The sequence below is a fragment of the Parasteatoda tepidariorum genome, chromosome 4, assembly GCF_043381705.1.
Source record: "Parasteatoda tepidariorum isolate YZ-2023 chromosome 4, CAS_Ptep_4.0, whole genome shotgun sequence".
Taxonomy (NCBI): Eukaryota; Metazoa; Arthropoda; class Arachnida; order Araneae; family Theridiidae; genus Parasteatoda; species Parasteatoda tepidariorum.
The window spans coordinates 7,421,498-7,443,779 of NC_092207.1; the positions used below are offsets into that span (position 1 = coordinate 7,421,498).

General features: G+C 33.0%; 1 protein-coding gene across 6 annotated transcripts in view; it reads left to right on the forward strand.

The window, feature by feature from the left end:
* The window catches only part of LOC107447412 (mucin-2), a 149,335-nt gene extending 127,579 nt beyond the window's left edge, over window positions 1-21,756 (forward strand). For all 6 annotated transcript variants that reach the window (XM_071180451.1, XM_071180455.1, XM_071180453.1 and 3 more), the window contains 2 exons: window positions 13,056-14,323; window positions 19,841-21,756. In XM_071180451.1, coding sequence (XP_071036552.1) covers window positions 13,082-14,323; window positions 19,841-20,989 — 2,391 coding nt within the window. In that variant the 5' untranslated portion in view covers window positions 13,056-13,081 and the 3' untranslated portion in view covers window positions 20,990-21,756. The remainder of the gene's footprint in view (window positions 1-13,055; window positions 14,324-19,840) is intronic.
* The last annotated feature ends 526 nt before the right edge of the window (window positions 21,757-22,282 follow it).

Consider the following 22,282-nt stretch of genomic DNA (forward strand, 5'->3'; position numbering starts at 1 on the left):
TTTTTTTTTCTAGTAGAGGATAGTCTACTTTACTCGTCTGTCAATTATTACTAATAATATATTGGATTTTTTGTTAGTTAAGAATAGTTAAGTAAAAAATGTTACAATTGACCCCACTCTCCCCTATAGTTTGTCTTTAAAAGCGAAATCGTGACTTTAATTTTTAGCGGGTCTATTTGATTAGATGGATATTTTTTCATTCCTATATATGTACTATGCACTACTCAAAAAAATATTTGGAATTACAAACTACGTTAAATCTGCGGCTGACAGATATTTTGCGATATGTATAGTTTGTTTTTAAAAACGAAATCGTGACTTTATTTATTAGTCTATTTGATTAGACTGATATTTCTTTCTTGTGTACTAAACATTTCTAAAAAATATATACATATATTTGGATTACATACTACGCCAGCTCTATGACTCCCCTAAAATTAGATTGGATTGGATTTACTACATAGTTAAAGTGTTCCAGCAATTATCTCCCTCCCCCCTCGATATCGATTACTCAAACTATTGATTTAATCGTTCCAGGACTATATGTGTGAATTTCATTTCACAAATTTCCTTTTCATTTCTACATTCTATCTCTAGAGTTCTATTTCTGCTTTAAAGTATATTAAAAAAGTATTTTTGTTTTTAAAAAAATATAATTTTTTGTAAGAACCTTTTGTTATTATGTTATTTGTAACTGAATGAACGAGTGCCTGGATTTGAAAAATCATCAACAGTACTCTGAAAAATTATTTAAACTCAGGAATACCAAAGGGATAAATAATGTCGTTTATGTCAACCTTCATCTATCAAAAGATGCCTCTATGTAGAATAAAGTTAGCATGTCTTATATACTGGTGAATTGGTATTTAATATTTTTAGTTGGTAGTTATGCCATATTACATCCCATCTAGCATTTTATTTGTGATAGAATTCGATGAACGAATACCACTAGCTGATTAATGCCGTTTATTTATTTTTTTCTTTATTTATTTAATGGCCGCGGGAGAATTGTATTTACCTCACCGGATTTTTGAGTGCAGTTTTATGAGCAAATAATTATACAGTGTCCTAATATTGGTATATTTGGAACCTATTAAAACTGCACACATTACCATAATACTAGTAGTGCTAATTACTGAAACTAATTAAGCATTATTGGTTTTAATAATAGTACGGCGATTTTTTAAATTTCTCCTAAACGAATTAGAACAGTTTTTTCTTATTTACATATATTCTCTTTTCTTATTTACATTATACATAGCTTATTTTTATTTCAATTAATGCCTATAACCTAAATTAGTGAAGCAAAAATTTGCGTTAATAATAGATAAGCTAATGTTAAAGCTTCTCTTAAATCAATTAGTGCTATTTCTCCAATAAGTTTGCTTTTGAGTACATAATCTATTTTTTACTTTAATTAGTAACTATTACAGAAACTAATTGAGCATTTCTGGTGTCAATAACAATATGATGATTTTTTACGATCTCTCTAAACGAATGAGTGCCTTTTCTTCATGAACTTTGCTTTTTAGTACATAGAATTTTTTTTATATTTCAAATAGAACTTTTTACCAAAATTGATTAAGCATCATTGTCGTCAGTTTTAGTAATAATTTGGACGAGAATTTGGGAATAGTTAACAATCAGGGGTCGCTCTTATGAATGGCGATTTGAAAATAAACAATTATGTATGTAAATAAACCAAGGACCAATCACATAACTGTTAACATAAGTTCCGATAACTCGAAGATGACGTCAATGGAAGTAAACATAGCAAGAAATATTTTGGTAACCAGCAAAATTGAACGGGTTTCAGCAAAATGGAACGCAAATTATCGCCAAACCAAATGGCCCCCTATCCTATACCTTATCTTTTTTAACACTTCACCTAAATTACTTGTATCACTTCTTCCTTAATTTTGCGCTTTTAGTTAATAAATTTCTTTTTATTTTAAGTAATTCCTCGTACAGAAATTAAGCAAGCATCATTTGCGCCAATAATAATATATCAAATATTTATGTTTCTTCTGAACGAATTAGTACTATTTATCCATTGATTTTGCTTTTCAGAACGCAACTTAATCAAATACTATTTGGAAAGTCATTGATTTTAAATTGTTAAGATTTATAGAGTCTCTTTTTTAAAGCACTACTATAAACAAAACAAACACCTGGTTTCATATAATTTTAGGAATACTAATTTGTTGACGTAGTCCACTACATCATCACGCTCAGATTAATCGTTGAGTTTTCTGAACGTGAAGACTGATATAATAATAAAAAATAATCTGATATTAAAGTACGTGCAGAAAACACCTTTAATTAAGCAGAGCTATAAGCTAACAAGCATCATTATATTTGGAGGAAAAACAGTGTCATCTGCAGTTCAATTTATATCACTGGCGAGTTCTAAGCCAGTGAAAAAATTTCATTTTTCAAGAGTTGCTCAAGAGGGATTTAACTAAAATATTTTCAATCGATTTTTAGAATCGAGGACGAAAATTGCCTCTTTCATCTACTTCGGAAATTTCAGGATTACTTAGCACAAACAGTTCTGAAGATATAAGCGTTACACATTCTTCATCTTATTTTTGTATATTAAATAGCATTTTATGATAAAGATATTTATATCAGCATTCAAACTTATTAAACGTTTTACAAATATTAAGCAAAAAATAATTAATATTTACTTTTACAATAAGTTATGTTTAAAACTGTGTCTGGGCAACATAGGAAGCTAAAATAATATACTCGAAAGTGTGTTAATTTAATTGCTTTATTGTAGCCAGGATTACTTTTACGAACACTATTAGAAATTAATTTTTCGCTTTATTTCCAAGTAATCTTTTGGGCGATCGACAAGTTTTTCAAGTAAATTAATTGGATATTAATAAGATATTTTAAAATAATAATTAATTTGATATTTAAAAATAACAGAACAAAATGATTAGGTTTAAATTTTATCGCAGTAAGACTGAGAACCAAATCTGTATTGAATCAATGAAACATTTTGGAAATTGAATATTTTTTAAAGTGTCTTACAGCGATATTAGATGTATCAATCTGTAAATTGTCAGGAAACAAATCAAAATAATTGTATTCAAAATAATTGTAATTGCTCCCCCTAGTCACGAAGAAAAAGAAAAAAATTAAGATGTTAAACCAAGCAATATCTGAATGCAAGTTCAACTAACTAAACGGTGCATTTTTGTACTTAATTATTAAAATATGTTGAGAAATAAAGGGTGTTGTTGACTTAAGAGAAGAAATTGAAAGAATCAANCCCCTAGTCACGAAGAAAAGGAAAAAAGTTAAGATGTTAAAGGGAGCAATATCTGAATGCAAGTTCAACTAACTAAACGGTGCATTTTTGTACTTAATTATTAAAATATGTTGAGAAATAAAGGGTGTTGTTGACTTAAGAGAAGAAATTGAAAGAATCAAAGAACTTTCTTCAATTCGGGCAAGACTAAACAAAGAATAGTAACTGCAACAGCATATTCCGCACCTTATTCAGCATTATTTGAAATGTTAAATGATGCAATACGGAGTCATTATTGACCTAGAGAGTAGAAACTTACACCTTCTATGACCGACATTATAAGTTTCAAACAATAGTAGAGATCAAATGAAAATGCAGCATCATTAGGGGAAAACAACAAAAACACTTTTTCGAGTAATCTTCGCATCAATTTAACCTTCATATTAAAGATGTAAATGTGTTGCGCTCTCAATGTACGTTTCATATAATTTGCATGTAAACATATTCATTTTCAGAGTTTATTTAGTGTAGCGCATCGTTTTTTTTTTTATTGAAAACATTTCCCACCGAATTAACATCATTAATTCCCGTAGCATATGTATGCTGTTTCTAATCCTCCAACGTCTGACGGACCAGTTCCTACAGACTGTTGACTAGCAGAAGTAAATGACAGAGCGGGGATTGATACGAATTCTGCATCCGGCTTGCAGACCACAGTGCTGACGCAAACTATCCTCAGTGGTAGATGGATCATGGGTTAGAGTCCTCTTGCCGTCAGGTTAATCGTGGGAGGTTTTCGTGGTTTTCCTCCCCATGTAACGCAAATAAAGATTAGTTCCCTCAAAAAATCCTCCACGAATGCAAATTTCTCGTAATATTTGATCCAGGAGTTCCCTTGTCTTCTGGATTGGATTCAAAATTGCAAGGCTACGGAGTTGAACATTGGTAGTCGTAATCCCAAAATTTTTTTCGGCTTTGCTACGACGGTTATTAAGTAAAATATAAAGCGAGGTTCTTAATGTGGCAGCTGCGAAAGCAAATTCCGAGAGTCACAACCTGGCTTTCTACCTCGTGTGTTTAAGATGTTATCTTAGCTGCGGCGAATATAGAAAGCGCTGTTTTGAGAAATAGCCATTTTAAATTTGTGGCAAAACTTTTAAAATATTGGGACTTACAAACTACTCTTTTAGGAATGTTCCGAAATATATGTAGTCAAATAATTTCGTTACATAAAAAAAAACTGTGGACTGACTGTAAGATAGGGGAGAGTGGGGTCAATTGTAACAGGGTACGATTGTAACAGAGCAAAAATGTCGAGTGTCGGGTTCTAGATTTGGTTCCTAGGTGGCGCACAAGGTGTATTTTATAAATCTACATGTACACCCCTGATGGCAACCACTTTTATGTACTTTTGAAAGAGTTACATCACAAAAGATATTTTCACGCCACGCAAGTACTTTTTTTGGTATTAGAATATTATATTGTAACAAAGTAATTTTGTTTAAACAAATAAAAATTAGTAACCGAATATGTAAGTGGACACCTTAATTAACATTTCAATAAAAAAAAGATTAGTTTTGCTAATTAACTAGCATTGTTTTTAACAAATGAAGCTGAAATGGCGTCTTGGGGACAATTGTAACAATAAGTAAAGGGACGATTGTAACAGCTGAAAATAAATAATCTTATGTTTACAAACCATTACTTAACTCTTTAAGAACCACCAATAGTTTCCTATATCATTTATATTATGTTGCATGTGCATTATTTTATTTGTCACCTTTCACAGCATAAATTAAAATTTTTAACCCCTTAAAGTTAAAAGTTTAACCCTTTAGGTCTCTGCTCATTATTATTTTTACTCCTAAAATATCACTACTATTTTGATCAATAAAAAAATATATCACAACTATGATAATATGTATAATTAACTATGTTTTAGTTGAATTTATGAACTGTTACAATTGACCCCGTAAGTGGGGACAATTGTAACAAGTGCACGACTGTCAAAAATTGTTAATAACTAATATAATAACATTTAAAATAAGGTATTTATTTTTTTTTCTAGTAGAGGATAGTCTACTTTACTCGTCTGTCAATTAATACTAATAATATATTGGATTTTTTGTTAGTTAAAAATAGTTAAGTAAAAAATGTTACAATTGACCCCACTCTCCCCTACAGTTTTGAAGTCAAGCATAACTAGCTGAGAGTGGTTAACGTCCTTGATCTGCGAAGGATCCGAGGGTCCTCTTTAAACTCTTTTACCGTAAAGTGTTCAACTTCACTTATAGGTTGTATACCAAAAGCAGGGAAGCCATTCCCTTCCCTCTGCAGACTATAAATATTGTAATGGCATACCTTTTGATCCTCCTAAGGGATGTTTACTATATCGTAGCTAAAAACTCATCGTATTCCGTACCCGGCTCGCACCGACAGCAGTGCTAACGTAAAATATTCTCAGTGGTAGACGAATCATGGGTTAGATTCCCCTTTCGTCAGGCTAATCGTGGGAAGTTTTCGTGGTTTTCCTCTCCATGTAATACAAATGAGGGTTAGTTCCCTCAAAAAATCCTCTGCGAAGGGAAAATTTATCCCAATACTTGATCCAGGAGTTACCTTGTTTTCTGTGTTGGATTCAAAATTGCAAAGCTTCGGAGCTGAACATTAGTAGTCGTAAACCCAAAAAAATAGGATCAGATATTCACCGATGGTTATGAAATAAAATAACCTATTGTACCGCTCTAGAGCAACGCAATTTTTTTTGTTGAAAAAATACTACTACATATTTTTAAAAAAAGGTGACTACCACCGCTGCAGTTACAGAAAAGGTTTATAACGCAAATTGTAATTAGGTGAAACAAAAAGAATTTTTGTCCCTTTTTTGAAAAATTTTGATTAAACAATTCTGATATAAATATGCACTCATTCATTGTTTTTATGCTGAAAATGAAGATAATTCTTGAAGATAATTCAGATAATTTAGTTTTAGCGAAAAATATTAATTTATTTTAGTAATCTTGTGACTCTTATGTCAACGAGAGGATAAATTTCCAATTAGTTTTGGAGCCCTTAAATAGCTATGGGCGGTAGTAATGGATAGTCTTAAGGATTGTTCGATGTGAAGGAAAAACTAATCGCTGTGAAATAATAATATTTTAATATATTGCATATTAAATATATTTTTATTAATACTTATTAATTTCATATTATATATTTAAAAAGCACGAACCCTTATAACAAAAGATAAGTAACGCGCAACTTTTTTTAAAAGAACGTTTTGATTAGGTTTCCGCTAGTTAAATATTTGCTTTTACAATTAGGTATTTAATTGGCGAACAAAAGCGACGAGGATGCGAAGCAACTCAGTGAAAAAAAAATAATAAATTGGAGTGGTGTTTTTCCTTAGTATCCATATCTAGTTTTTTTTTAATTTTATTTATTTATTTATAATGTCTTTTTTTATATCTATGCGTTCCAGCAATGGTCATCAAACGCATTCCTAGAAATAATTCAAGGCGTGGCATTGAGCTAATCTTTTTTTTTATTTTAATTTTACTATTGTCAATGAAGGACGTTTTTGCCGAGAAAATCAACATTTTTTATTCTTTTTGCGCTATTAGGCATTGCGGAATGCATTGTTGTTGTTTTTTTTTACTAAATTTAACCAACGTAACAATTTCAATGCTAAAAAAGTAACTTCGTAAAAATAAAAGTGTTTAGAATAATTTTGGGTATGTTTTTTCTGAAAATTGGTTTGAGAATATCTGGTGGGCATTGGTGGCAAATATTTAAATTATATATAAATTTTGGGGATAAATATTTAAATTAGGTATTTGCCTCAAAGAAAGTCCCTGAAAAGATGAGTGTTACTACTACAGCTGTAATTTTTTTTTTTTAAATCTAAGTCCATAATTTACATACATTTTGCTGTAAATGTAGGTAGAGACGAAAAAAAAATATTGCTTACAAATATTATTTTTAAATTTTTCTTAAGAGAAAATAATATTTAAATTCTTATGATTTACAACTTTATTTATGAATGTGTTTGAAAATCATAATTTTTTAAATTTGTTCTTTATAAAATATTCTTTTTGAGCCAAATATTTACCCGTTGAAAAATTTCATTGAATCATGTTCTTCATCATGTTGTTCAGCGTTGATTTGAATCATGTTTTCTCAGCAGTTTGTCAATTTTTAGTGGTTCGAGCACAGTATCAAAAATGCGAAATTTCATTGATTAAAACAATTTAAACGTAAAAATTTCATTGAGGAAAAGTTGAACAGTTGAAACATAAATTATAACATACCCTGTCTTAATTTTTTTTTCTCAAAACATTAAAAAAAAATAGTAGAAGGCAAAACCACTAAAGAAATTAAATATCCATAAAACTAGCTGAAATCATAGTTTAAGCACAAAAGTAAAACGCGCTATACTTCGTTGCTAGTTAAGAAAAAACCACTATCCCTACGGAGAGAGCCAGTTTGTATCAACGGCTGAACATAAAATTGAACACCGTTTTGTGGATTCAGACGTGTTGATCGAAAATGGGACAAAAGGAATTATACCTATCAAAAAACGGATTCCTGAGTGTTTTGAGAAGTTATACAAACGTTGGAAGAAATGTGTGAATGCAGGAGGAAAGTACTTTAAAGGTCAATAAAGTTAAATTAATGTTCTATTTTTTAATAATTTGCAATTAATTGACTTATTTCGGGAACTTCTTAACTGTCTATCTCGTGAGTGCATGCAAAATGGATGCCAAGCTGCCAGCTGGAACGTATATCAATATCGCCCATTTTTGAAACGACGTAGCACAACTTCCTTTTTGCTTGCTATCTTATTAATATTATAACAGTTATTAACAACAATAATTAACATTTTTAGTAATAAGAATGACTAAAAATGATGTCTAAAAATCAGTATACGTTTTTCTGTTTGTATTTGAAGAAACTGATGAAAGAATAATAAATATTGTTTATTGCTGACGATTTTTGTAATTCAGCGATACAAAATAAAAACTCTTTATTTAGCATTTGATATGTTAAGAGAATGTCTACATAAGACGCGGAATTTGTAATAGCCCAATCAAATCTAATGCTCTTACAACGTCATATAGTTGTTTACTTTTCAAGAACGAATATTCTCTTTATTTTTAGAAATATATCACCAATTTGGGGATTCCATTAAGGCTACGAAACTATAACTTTTTTAAATGTATAATTCTATGATATATATCGGAAAAGATAGTACGAATTAAATTTCTGCTAGGTGTGTTTAATTTTTAAAAATTTTTAAATTGTTTTTAAAGCATATTTGCATAATTTGATAGCGAAATGAAACGGAACTATATGCAGTTGCTGATGATTACATAAATCCCATACCGCAATGAGATTCAGGTAATCATTCGCGACTTGCATTTTCGAACTTGCATTGGAGGATTGAAACAAATATACTGGCTAACGTAAATTATCGAAAATAGAAGGCCCTCTAGCACGAAAACGGTTAATTCAATCGATGTGAATAATTGATATTTTACGGTATGTTATATAGTGTTTGAGTCATATTTATTTCTGTACGATTATATCAGTCGCACGAATAAATCTTAATATTTTACTGTTTTGAAGTTGAGTTTTTCTGCGTTATTTGAAACAAAATTATTGAATTACGATTGTATTGTGCGAATTTATGCTATTTTTTATAGAATATTATCATTGCATGCATTTATGTAGAAATAAAAAAATTTCTAATTAACTTTACGTCTTTTATTTTAAAATTTAGTTCTGTATTGCGTAAAAAATATTTATTTCATATTTTTATTTACTCCTTTATATTTCTATACTTTCATATAATAAATTCTAATGTAAAAAGAGAAAAAAATTTACAGTAATAATGCGTTTCCGAATTCATTCTTTCATACTTTAAAAGGATTGATGGTTGCATTTCATCCATGTAAAAAAGTATTAAATTCAAGATTGAAATAAATATATGAACAAGAAAAATTATGAGAAATTTAAATATTTGAGTTAAATCGTAATTTGCTCTTAATTGTATTTTTGTCTTTATTAACAAGCGTTATTTAGAACAATTAGCATCTAAGCATTTCATAAAACTAAAATAAAACAAATGATTATAAATAACTTTATAAAATCAATTAAAAATAGTAAAAGAAAACAAAATCAAATATAATCGATAGTTAAGCTTTTTGCTGTAGCGTGGCGCTAAAACCGTTTAGGACAGACTGTTGCCATTTTGGTGCACATCGATAAGAAAAACACGTAGTTTTTTTCTTATCGAACTATAAAAACTATAAAACTATATATTTCCCTGAGTTGAAACTATATATTTCCCTGTGTGTTAAAGATAAATATACTTATTCTTATTCATCCAAAAGGCATTTCAATTTAAAGGTTTTTAAATTGTAATACTAAAACATTTTATTATCAACTATTAATAATAATAATTCATTGTAAACATGATAACGAATTTTAGAATTTCAAACTTTGTATTATTATCTTTTAAATTAATATATCATAAACTTTATAAAAAAAAATCAGTACTTATCGGTAATTGGTTCTATGAAGACAAGTTTGCCAATTATTGATAAGTTTTGATTTTTTGTGATTAATTGGTATTGATTAATTGGTTTTAGTAATTGGTACTATGAAGAAAAGTTTGCCGCCGACCCGACTGCAATATTTGAAAAATATATATATTTAAAAAATTTGATTTCTCAGGAAAAATTTAACCGATTTTGCTAAAATTTTATATCTTGCCATTTAAAATCACATTCTTTAAAATGGTATCAAAAATTTTTAGTCCATACGATTCAAATTTCTTTCTTTTTAATTATTAAATAAAATTATTAAAAATAATTCATATTTATTGAAAGTTTTATTTTGCATGTTTTTATTGTTCTGCATTTTATAATTGTATGCAAAAAATTTTCGATTCGCATAAAAAGTTCTCGAGATAGAGCGAAATACACAAAAAGTAAAATTAGAATTAAAGGGCCCAAACTATTGGGACCATATTTCCCAGATTGTTTCAAACCCCGATAGTTTGGGGGTCAGAAATCCGGATCCACCGAAAAAAAGGTATGTTTATTCAGATAAAGTAAGTTTTTTTTGTCTGATTATTGTTCTACTAATTATTGATATGATCTGATTGATATTCTACTGAATCTGATTATTGTATCGTAACTATCTATTGCACTAATTAATTAAGCATATTTGAGGTCAATCGCTCGAGCCAATAAGATTGAGTCCAAAAGCATGAAGATCCAATCATTAGATAAAAAAGTTATTGGAGGTGGTCCATTTTTTATTTTGGGCACTGTTCATCTGCTACATCTACTAGTGTATTCTCATTTAAGGCCTTAGATCAATTTAGTCTTATATTTTGGGCCTAAAAATTAAGATAATAAATTTTTTTATAGCAAACATTATTTCCTTTAAGCTTAAAAAGTCAATTCCCACTTATTGACATCCATTTGATTGACGTAAGTCCGTAATAGTTATATATTCGTATTGGTGAATGAATGCTAAAAAAATTATATTCAACATTTTAGCGTACTCATTTACTTGGTTATTCTTATAGTTCCTGAACAGCGCCATTAAGCAAAATTATTTTTTTTAAATTTATTTTTTACTCTATAATGTATTAAATTACTGTTTCATATTTGTGTATTCTTTTAACTTAAAAAAAATTTATTCCAGTTATAGTTCATCTCATCTTGACGAAAAATGACCCTTACAAATAAAATTCATAATTAAGCGCATAATTTGATTTTAACAAAGTGCACAGTTTGATTTTAACAGAGCTTCGAATTTATTTTAATTTTTTTAATATTGTAGCGGAACTACCACTACAAAAATACAATTCCAATTCACTAGTATATAAAACATGTTAACTCGATTCTATGTTGGGGTATCTTTTCATAGATGGATGTTGACATTGTCGATAACTCCTCTCCCCGATAATTTCCCCGGACGAGATGTAAACACGCCAACCTTGACAGAAACTCCCACATCTATTTGAACCCGCATACTTCGATGAGTAGTCTACATTGAAAAGTTGACTTGCTGCTTGTGACTGCGACATTATCCACCTCCTTGCGCTGTTACTACTCAGTCTCGATCACACACAACGTCGACCTGTATACACTCGACTGCTAATGGCAATACAGGAGCGGCCGCGAACTTTAATACGGCACTCAAAAGTACGGACATCTTAATACAGCTCTCCCGGCTTCTCACAAAACAGCGATGAATCAACTAGTGGTATCGGTTCATCTAATTCTATCAGAGAGCATCAGAAGAGTACTGTAGCGTATCTACCACTACAAAAATACAATTCCATTTCACTAGCATATAAAACATGTTAACTCAATTCTATGTTGGGGTACTTTTTCACAGATGGATACATTTTCGATAACTCCTCTCCCCACAAATATGTTAGCATGCGTTTGATCAATTTAATAACAAAGTAACCACGAAACCATACGAACCACTGATCGCTGAATATTGCGGGATTGCTGATACGGGGCAAACCTACTTACGTGTATGTCAAAAATTACAAAATTAAAATGACCTCAAATAAAACTCGAATCAAAGGAATTCAATGAATCAATAGGACTGCGAATCAAATAATTAAGAAAACTCTGCTATTACGTTTCATAAAAAGGAAGTTTAATTTACTCGACAACAAAATCACAGCATCGCCATTCCAAAGAAAAAATCCATATACCTTTGCCATATGCCTATACTGAATAAATTATGTTACAAAAAAATTCGGTGCTCATAAACACAGATCTTACACTCTACCAACTTACTACCTACTTTGTACTTACTAAACGTCAGAAGTGAAGCCTGACAAATTCGCTAACTAATCCCAAGGTTAGGCGTTTTTCTTACTTATAAAAAAAATGTCAATGGTCCTGATAGCCCCCTTAAAATATTATATTAAAATTGCCGAATCATTTTAATTTAATTTATTCCGGTTTTCAGTTCATTATTTTTATGAAAATCCGGAATATTTACACTGTTAAAATTCTGGTTAATTTTTATTATAAGAAACAAATAATATATNCCTGAAGCGGTGACGTACACAGAAGCACCATAAAGAAAAGAGACCGTAGGTGAAAAATCGCTATACTAATACATTGAAAAAATTATATGGTACATGGGCCAAAGTAAGTGTTCAAAGTTTCTGCCACCGGCTACAATGTACACCTCAAATCTCCGGGGCATGGACATTCGAGCATTCTTCAATACTCCAGGCATATCTCGCAGGCAGCTACTGCGACTCTTGCGACCAGCGTTATCAACAGGCGTGTCATAAACCAGTGTTTTCATATGACTCCAGAAATCAAGACATGATAGGCCGGGAGACCGAGGAGGCCATATAATTTTTTCAATGTATTATTATAGCGATTTTTCACCTACGGTCTCCTTTCTTTATGGTGCTTCTGTGTACGTCACCGCTTCAGGAAAGCATTTCCGACCCCACATTGCTATATGATTTCGAGTCGTCAGGATGCCCCCTACCCCTCTTAGAAGTTCTGAAACGCTTAACTGAGACACCCTGTATATAAATATATTATTTACATACTAGTTCTCTATCGCTCTACTATTAGTAAATTGAATACTACGGTGGTCAGTACTCGCGACTTCGTGGTTTCAGTTGGCACTTATTTATGTATAACGTATATGTTTGTTATGAATGTATTTCTTTCGCCGAACATTATGTTATTTTATTTTTATTGTTTTGATTTTATTTATTCTTTTTCAGTTTTACTTTTCTGTCTATTCAATGTAATGAAATCTCAGGAAGAATCTACAGGCCTTCCTACGGTAACAGTGAGAGGCTTTCTAAATTTTAAAACGACAGTCGATGGAACAGTGATTGTCTTCACTCCCGTATCGGAGATGCATCCGCCGTCGCCTGTAAAGATGCATCCTCCGTCAACTACCTCCGCACCCTCCATGAATAACGAAGGTCTGGATGAAGACGTGTCGTTTGCATCACCTCCTCAGAATTCCATCGAACCTCTGAAAACGCACAGTCCCAGCGAAAACGTTCTGGAAAACAAAATGGAAGAATCCTTTCTACCTCACATATCCGATAACGCAGTCTTACCACCCCCTCCTCATAACGATAAAATTAAATCTAAATCTTCATCGAATCAATTTCCTACCGGATTAGTGACTGTCCTAGGGAGTACATCTGTTGACGGTAGCTCAACAGCTGTTCACGAAACTAAAGTGATTGGCACATACATCGATGGAAAGTACGCCCAAATACTTCAGAGTACATCCCGCGTGCTTCTCGAATCCGAGTTGAAGACCCCACACATGGTGAGCTATTCTACAATCGATCGAAGTTACAGTACTTGGCCAGTTTCAATAATGAATGACGTATCTTCAGACGATAGGGCAGTTTCTTTGTCAACAAACACTGATCCCACATCATTTTCAGTAAAACCTACTACTGATCCCATATCATTTTCAATAAAAGGTACTACTGATTCCACATCATTTACTGTAAAAGGTACTCCATCTACTGATGAATCCACTGTTTCATCGTCGATTGTTCTCGTGACTTCATCATTCGAAATGACACCGTTGACGACTGCTACGACTCAGTCCACGAAGGTTTCTGACCCAAAGACAATCAGCGTCCCGCTCTCCCCGACGGTTTCAAAGGAAAAGACATTCGACGTCCCGCTCTCCCCGACGCTCACCTTGTCACAGCAGGAAAGCCTATCATCAAGTACAGGTCCATCTAAAACTTTGATTTCATCATCCAAAGTCAAAAATACACCAGAACTTGAGTCTTCAGTCTTGTTGCGCTCGTCGTTCGACATCGTGTATTCTTCCTCTGTAGCAACGACGGAAACTTTGGAGACAGCAAAGAAGACGACCCCTTCGCTGCCACCTGTTGCTTCTATCACTTTCTCTGAAGATGATAATATGGTTCCAACAGTCATAAAAAGTTACAGAAATAGTAGTACTACCTCAAGAACGAGATTTCCATCATTTCGAAGACCCTCTCAGACGGTAAGTCATACAAAATGTATGGATGGTTTTATATTTTATTTTATAAACGTCGTTGAACAGCCGACCCAATTTTTGGGATTACGCCGATGTTCAACTCCGTAGCCTTGTCATTTTGAACCAAACCAGAAGATAAAGAAACTCCTGAATCAGAACCCTCAGACGTATGATTTGTTATGGGAACATGGAGGACTTTGTGACCCCGACAGATTCAACGTGCATCAATCACCATTTACTGCACGGAGAGTCTACGACCGGCCTGGGATCGAACCCACGAACTCTTGGACATGGGCCCAGTGCCCTACCAACCAAGCTATCCGGTCCCATCTATGGATGGTTAATCGTGTAGAGCTAAGCACAGATGGCGCTAGGGGTCAAAATTCGTCGTAAGACTTCTGGGTTACTACTTCCGATTTATTTTTACGCCTAAACTTAAAAAAGGGTGCCATCCAATATTATAATACTTGCAGTGTTTACAATATAACTCATTTTTTTTAAACTTAAATTTCAACGAAACAAACAACAAAGGAATTCGGATGACTCCGCAAGCTGGCTATAATGTTACCCAAAAGCTAGCAAACGGTGCTATTTTACACAAAAAAAGCAAAATTGGAAATAACACTCAAAACATGGTTAACCTTACGTTTTATTTATGATGTGATATTTATTTTATTAAATTTATTTTAGGCTCATAACCAGTTTAAATGTATAAATTACCGGAAGCTCTTATGAAAGGTAAAATTACGCTTCAATTTAAACATACATCACATTAGTAAAACTGAAAAGTCTGGAGAATTCCTAGAAAAGTTTGTTCACACATCGTCTCGCAACAGAGCCGGATTATGCCTTTCGTAGGCCCTAGGCACAGTCGTTTTTGGGCCCTCCCCTCCTTCCCCCCTCCTCCCCTCTTTTCAAAATATATGCTAAAATTTTCTTGCATATTTTTTTTTACATTTTAGTAATATGGATTTTAATTTACAAATTTGTTTATCGAACTTTATCTGCAATACCGGCATACTGCCGATATTGCAGCTGATATCGATAATACCATTATGATTAGTTCGATCGATAACTATGTAAACACTTCACGTCAACAATACAACAACAAATCAGCAAAGAAAACAGTGAAATTGATAGTGAGATTAATTACAAGAAATATTTATACTACAAATAGCTTCATAGTTTTCATGATACTACTATGATAACTAAGTGAAGGAAATTAACATTGTCAAAAGTTAATCTTTTGAAATTATTGATAAATAAATTTGCAAGGTAGGTTAAATGTTTACTAATAGAAAAANCCTAGACCGATAATCACCCCTTTTAACCACAAATTGAAGCAGAAGGGGGAAAGCATACCTTTTGTCCGACCCTCGACACTTTTGGTAGCATCTTTCTAAAATGTGTCTGCCGCTTGAAGTAAGAAACTAAGAGAGAGGGGAAAATAATTTATTACCAAAAAATATTATATTTTTATTTGTATCTTCATAATTTTGTGCAAAATACACTTATTGTTTTTAAGGCTAAATTATTTTTGTCAACAAATTTTTTCTCCCAAGTTTTTCGTTGGCCCCTGAATTTCGTAGGCCCTAGGCACGTGCCTAGTTTGCCTATAGGTTAATCCGGCCCTGTCTCGTAAGCATAAAAGCATAACATAAGCGGAGGGATACACCGGAAGTTATCTAAATTTCTTCTTGTTTTAGGAAGCTTGTTATTGTTTACATTCAGTTAACCATCCATACATTGGAATTTTTTTTTGTATCTTCTTCTTCTACTAATATTCTTTTGCCATTACATCTTTTTCCTCTACTTCCTTCTTTTTTTTAGTGCAATTGCAGGGTTTCAGCAGTCTTTAAAAAGTTTTAGAAATTGTAGTAAATTTCCAGTTAATGCTAGAAGACAATTTTTATTTTAATATACCACTTTATCGTTAAGCGGTTTAGAAGCTGGAAGTTTCATGCACTTTCTTTGGGAAAAATTTCTTAATGGTGATAACAAAGAAATTAAAATATAGACATATGTTTTATTTTCGCTATAGCTTTTCAAATTTTTCAAGTCCCGCGAGAACCCAGATTCGAAGAGTTTGAAGACTAAAATTCAAATTGTAAAGGAGAAAGGAAAAAAAATTATTCCTAAAATGAATTTTGTGAAAAACACTCATCATGTTAGAAATAGGATGCATTGCGCTGTTATTGGGTTGAAATTTCGGAAATGTAAAATACCTATAAAACACTTCTGGTTGAAATGTAAAATACCCATCTGAAAACAATACAAGCAACAATTTGTTGTAAAAATGCCACTTTCGAGAAAAGTTGGGCTAATTTTTTATATAGGCTCCTCATCGATGCTACGATACCTTTAATTAATAATTAATTGAATGATCCATTAGCATGCATTTCAATTAAAAAAAAAACAGATTTTTAACAGCATTAAGTAAGCTGATTGTTATTGAGTACTTTATTTTGTGCAATGGCCCATAAAGGAAACGAACAAATCAATACTTTATTTTAGGCAAGATTCATCAGGTGTTTTAAAAGAATTAGATGAATTACTCTGTCGATGAATGCATTACCTATGTCAAAATTTAAAACCTTCTCTTAGAGAAAAACTAAGAAATAGACTTGACTTGTTGATCTAAATTTAAAAAAATCAATCGTTTATTTTCTTATAACTTTATTTAAACAATAATATTTTGTCAATGTAGTTGTTATGTAATTTCTTCTCTAGAATTCTCATAGTTATTGCTCTATGACGTGATGTATATGCGCTATAAATCAATTTACGTTATGGTTAGTTCAATTACGTTTCGACTTAAGTTAAAGGAAAGGAATAATGAATTGTAACTCTTCTTCAGTTTTTATATAAAAAAACGATTAAATCTCAAAATTACCTAAGCCCTAAACTTGAAACAAATTACCAATCTCTGCTTGTTTTGTCGATCACTGGTCTAGTGGTTACTGTACTTGACTACGGGACCAGTGGATGTGGGTTCGAATCCCACTGTAGCATGGATGTAACTTTCTCTCTCTGTGTTCGATATCCTTTCTTTTGTGTGAATGTAACCCGTCCTATAAACAGGTTTGTGATTGTGTGGCGTGGATGATGCTACTCCACCGCCGTTGGTTAGCCACAGGTGCCCACTGGGCAATGATAAGAGAGTAGCGATTCTGACCTTTCTGAGTCCAATGGGAAATAGATTCAAGTGACCTCCATTAAAAAAAAATCTTCGCTCGTTTTAACCTGTAACTGCAGGTTATGCTGGGTGTTTAACACACCACTTTTAACACATACTTTTTGAAAATTCTTGTCAAAAAATAATACTTATTAGGCGACGCAAGCTAATATTGAAACAAAGAAGGAACTAAAACTCTATCAAAATCTATCAAATCACTTAGTGAACAGGACAGGATGAAAACTCGTGAGAGTGAGTAATATTTCTTATTCCCAATAAAACCCAGTTTTATTGCCTAATGAACCTTGAATGCGTTTCTAATCATCACATTCAAGCTCCTCTTTTTTTCTATGGCAATAAAACACGCTTTGATATCTTAAATTATGCTTTCCTCAATAGCAATTTGTTAGATTCAGTTTGAGATTTGGGGTGGTTGTTCACTTAAACGTTTATTTGCACTCCAGAAAGTATATGCTTGACTTCAGTTTTTGTTCAGAAATATTAAAAGAGGGGTATTTAGGGATATACCTACTACATGGTATGAAATTCATTTAGTGTATAGTTGATATCATTTCCGACGCATCTCCATGCGTCACAATGATCACCTATATTGATATATATGCAGGGTTCAAGCTAAGGATTTCAAATTATTAATTAGTAAATTAGCCAAATATCAAAAGTATTCGCCACTTTTCGAAAATCTTCGCCAAATGTAAATCTTAACCAATCCAAATCTTTTTATGATTAATTTTTTCCCACAGAAAACTATTTTTAACCGTAGTTTGTTATAGACTTACATTATTTGGACCCAATTCTAATTAATTATGCGGCGTATCTACCGAAAATTACTATAATCGAATAAAAAATAATGATTTGTTTAGAAAAATTCATTTTGACGTAATTTTGAGGATCTAATTAAATTTAGTTTTAAAAAAAATCATTCGCCAATTTATTATAATAATTACAATAAATATTTCGCCAATTTATTATAATAATTACAATAAATATTTCGCCAATTTTATTCGTATAATTTACGATTTTATCGCATTTGGCGAGGTGGCGAATTCTTAGCTAGGACCCTGCATAAATTAGGGATATCTAAATCCCTCTAAAACGAAATTTTGTTTCAGAGCTTCATTTTAAATATTCAACTTTTCCTTTAAATACTGTAACATGTATAATTACGAGTTATTAAGTGATTGTGAAGAATCATAATTACAATAACATTGTATAGTGTAGAAATGTCGATTACAGGGATTTTCGGGTAGTATCGCCGAAAAATACTTACATCAAATTAATCCAATATTCTGGTTCGGAGAATAGAGCATTCGCTTCCCAATGAGGTGATCCGGTTCGAATCTAAGTGAAGGCTGTTCGATACGAATTCTGTTTCCGATTTACGCAGACTACAGTGATGACGCAAGGTAGTAGGCGCGGAGCATGAGCTAAAAGTCCCTTGCTGTCGGGCTAACCCGGGGAGATTTCCGAGGTTTTCCTCCTTATGTAACGGAAATATGAGCTTGTTCCATCAAATGTCTTCAATGAGGGCTAGTTTGTCTTTGAGCAGAAGGACTCATTGTCTTCTGAGTTGGGTTCTAAACGACAAGTCTACGTAGTTGAACGGTGATAGCCGTTAACTCAAAATTGGAGCGGCTGTTCAACGCTCGTTATGAAATTAAGTATAGAATAAAATGTGCGTGATAGTTTCGAAAATATAAATATTGAAAATCATTCATTTGAACTTATCCTATATAATTTATTTTATAACCGTCGTTGTACAGCCGACTAAATTTTTCGAATTTGCGACTACTATTGTTCAACTCCGTAGGCTTGTAATTTTGAACCTAATCCAGAAGACAAGGGAACTCCTGCATCAAGTATAGGGAGAAATTTGCCTTCGTGGAGGATTTTTTGATGGAACTAGCCTGCATTTGCGCTACACAGAGAGGAAGACTACGAAAATCTCCCACAGTTTGCCTGATGGCAAGTGGATTCTAACCCACGATTGGTCTACAGCTGAGGATATTTCAGGTCACCACTGTGGTAGGTGCGAGCCGGATGCGGAATTCGTATCGACTAGCCATCGTTCGGATTCAAATAAAACTGTGAAAGTTGTGAATTACTCGTTATTACGCTTGTTTTATTTTAGTCTTAGATTAAATTATTACTTTTGCTGTCAATGGTTGCTTTTAGTTTTAACAACTATAGTTGAATTGGTCCTCACAGTGACAAGTAAAGGATTGTTTTACCCAACTTTCGTCATAACTCTCATTATAAGTCGGAAATATAATTGTGCTATCAGTTAAAGTTATTTTTCCTTTTATTAAAATTTTTTTTTGCAATTTCAGGTCAGATTGAATCGATTCAAAGTTAAACTGAATCTCCGTCAGGACTCGCACGATGATGAAAGCTTTCCTGCAGACGACGAAGACCTCGATGAGGAACAGATCGAGATGGAATCAGAGAATGTCGCCCCCACCATCGATCCTGCCAAAGTAGTCTTCCAAGAGACCACCATCACCAGTCAAGTGACGCTACACGTTGGGCGCCGAAAGTCCATTCGTATTCTGACCATTACAACATCAGTTCCCCTGACCGTGCACCCGACAGATATCCAGGACATGACATCCCTGGAGGACGAAGAGAGTGATCCTTACCATCACGTTGAAACGCGAACCTTTACGTCGACCGAACGAGCCTTGAAGACATCCATCGTGCCTGTTTACGACGGCAAAACAACGTCCTACCACAAAGTGACGGAAAGCTTTTTCATCATGAAGTATATCACAGCGTACAGAACATTGCCGATTGGAGGAGAGGTGACGCTCCTGGAGAACGAGCAACCAGACGACACCACTTTAGATGCCGCCGCAGCTAATATACAACCCTCAGTGACTCAATCACCACCCGAGCAATTTTCAACCCAGCAACCGTCTGGCAACCCACCACTTTCGAATCCCTTCTTGTCTCTCGGTCATGCGCTGTCCAATAATCCACTGGCCGCTGTGTATTTAGGGCTGCAGCAACTGAATGCCCAAATGACTCTTTATTCAACCATTACTGACACGTCGACGTACGTCACAACCGAGACGTTTTACAACACAAAAACTGTTCGTTTCTACGACGGAAGAGCGAATAAGTTCCGCACTGTGTCTGAACCTACTTCTACGAAGAAAGTCACCATGACCACAACTGTTACGTCTTTACAACCGTATCTCAACACCCAAGCCTTGCAACAGCAACAACATTTGCAGCAATTTATTGCGCCCACGCGACAGGAACCCCAGTTTAACACCATTACCTCCACTTACACAACCGTCAGTACAGCTACAAGTCTCAGCACTCGCATTTATACCCTTATTTATAATGGCTTCAGCACTAAATTCAGAACTGTTACCAGTACATCAACCTATCCAACTACTGTTGTCGTAACCAGCACGACTAAAGTACCTTTGGTGGCAACGGCAGCTCCTTTTGCGTACCCGTATTCATCCTAGAAATACGTTGAGGTGATTGTGAGATAGCCATTCTTTACTAGAGACAAAAGTTTAACAATTCAGATTTGAATAATAATGGTGTCTTCTGTGTTATTTATCGTGTGAATAATGTAACGGAGAGAAGTTTTGGCTAAATGAACAGTAACCCTGTCTAACACTACAAAATCGTTCTGGTAAAAAAAAAAAACATCAGTTATATTTATCAGGAGAATGTATGAGGGTACGCCTCATTCTTCAAAGATAATTCATTTACGAGAAATACATTGCAGAACAACAATTTTGTGTTATTTTTTTATATTATTGCCTAACTTTTCCTTGTTGTTGCCTGGACGAGGGAGGTTTCAAAATCCTACCGAACGAGTTAGAATCATTGCATACCGAACTTCTTAGATACATTCGAGAAAATTCATTTTAGTTGAAATTTCGATGAAACTTGGATGGCTGATAACTTCTAATTTCTCTGAACTTTCAGCATCGTTGGCGAAAGTTGTTTGGCCTATATGGCGCAGAAAAGCGACCAAGTTGAAATGAAAAAAGAAAAAATTATTCTGCAAAAGCGGGTATTCAACTGCGTAGGGAGATTGTTTTTTCAAAATGAATTAATTACTAATTTTTTTCTGAGATTCTTTTTTTAAGAAACGATATGTTCTCACCTTTAGTCTACCAAACTTATCTACAAAATAACTTGTATCAGTTTATACAGAATGTAAAGAAATGTCAGTTTGTAAAGAATTATATCTTTCACTAAAATTTTTACTGATGACTAATATTTACAGTTATTTGTATTTGTACACAATCTAAAGAGGCTCATGTTATACACTGCTTAATTAACATAAAATAACTGATCGTTTGATATCGCATGTGCAGTGCGCAAAATAAAAAAAACGGATCACCCTGAATAACTTTTAATCTAATGATCGGATCTTCGCGTTTCAGGACTCATTCTTATTGGTTCGAGGGGGTGACCTCAGAAATGCTAAATAATTAGTGCAGACAATATTTTTGAATGCGAAATCAGACACAAAAACGTACTTTCTCGGAATAAACATACCTTTTTTCGACTGATTTCTGACCCCAAAATATAGATGCAATCTGGGAAATAGGGTCCTTATCATTTGGTAAGGAGAGCTTAGACCCCTTCATGTTAATTTTACTTTCGCGTATTTCATTATATCTCGAGAACTTTTTAAGCAAATTAAAAAAGGTTTGCACACAATTATAAAATTCATTTATCCAAAGATAATTCCATGCAAAAAAATAATTTCTAGTAAATATTTATTATTTAATTTAATA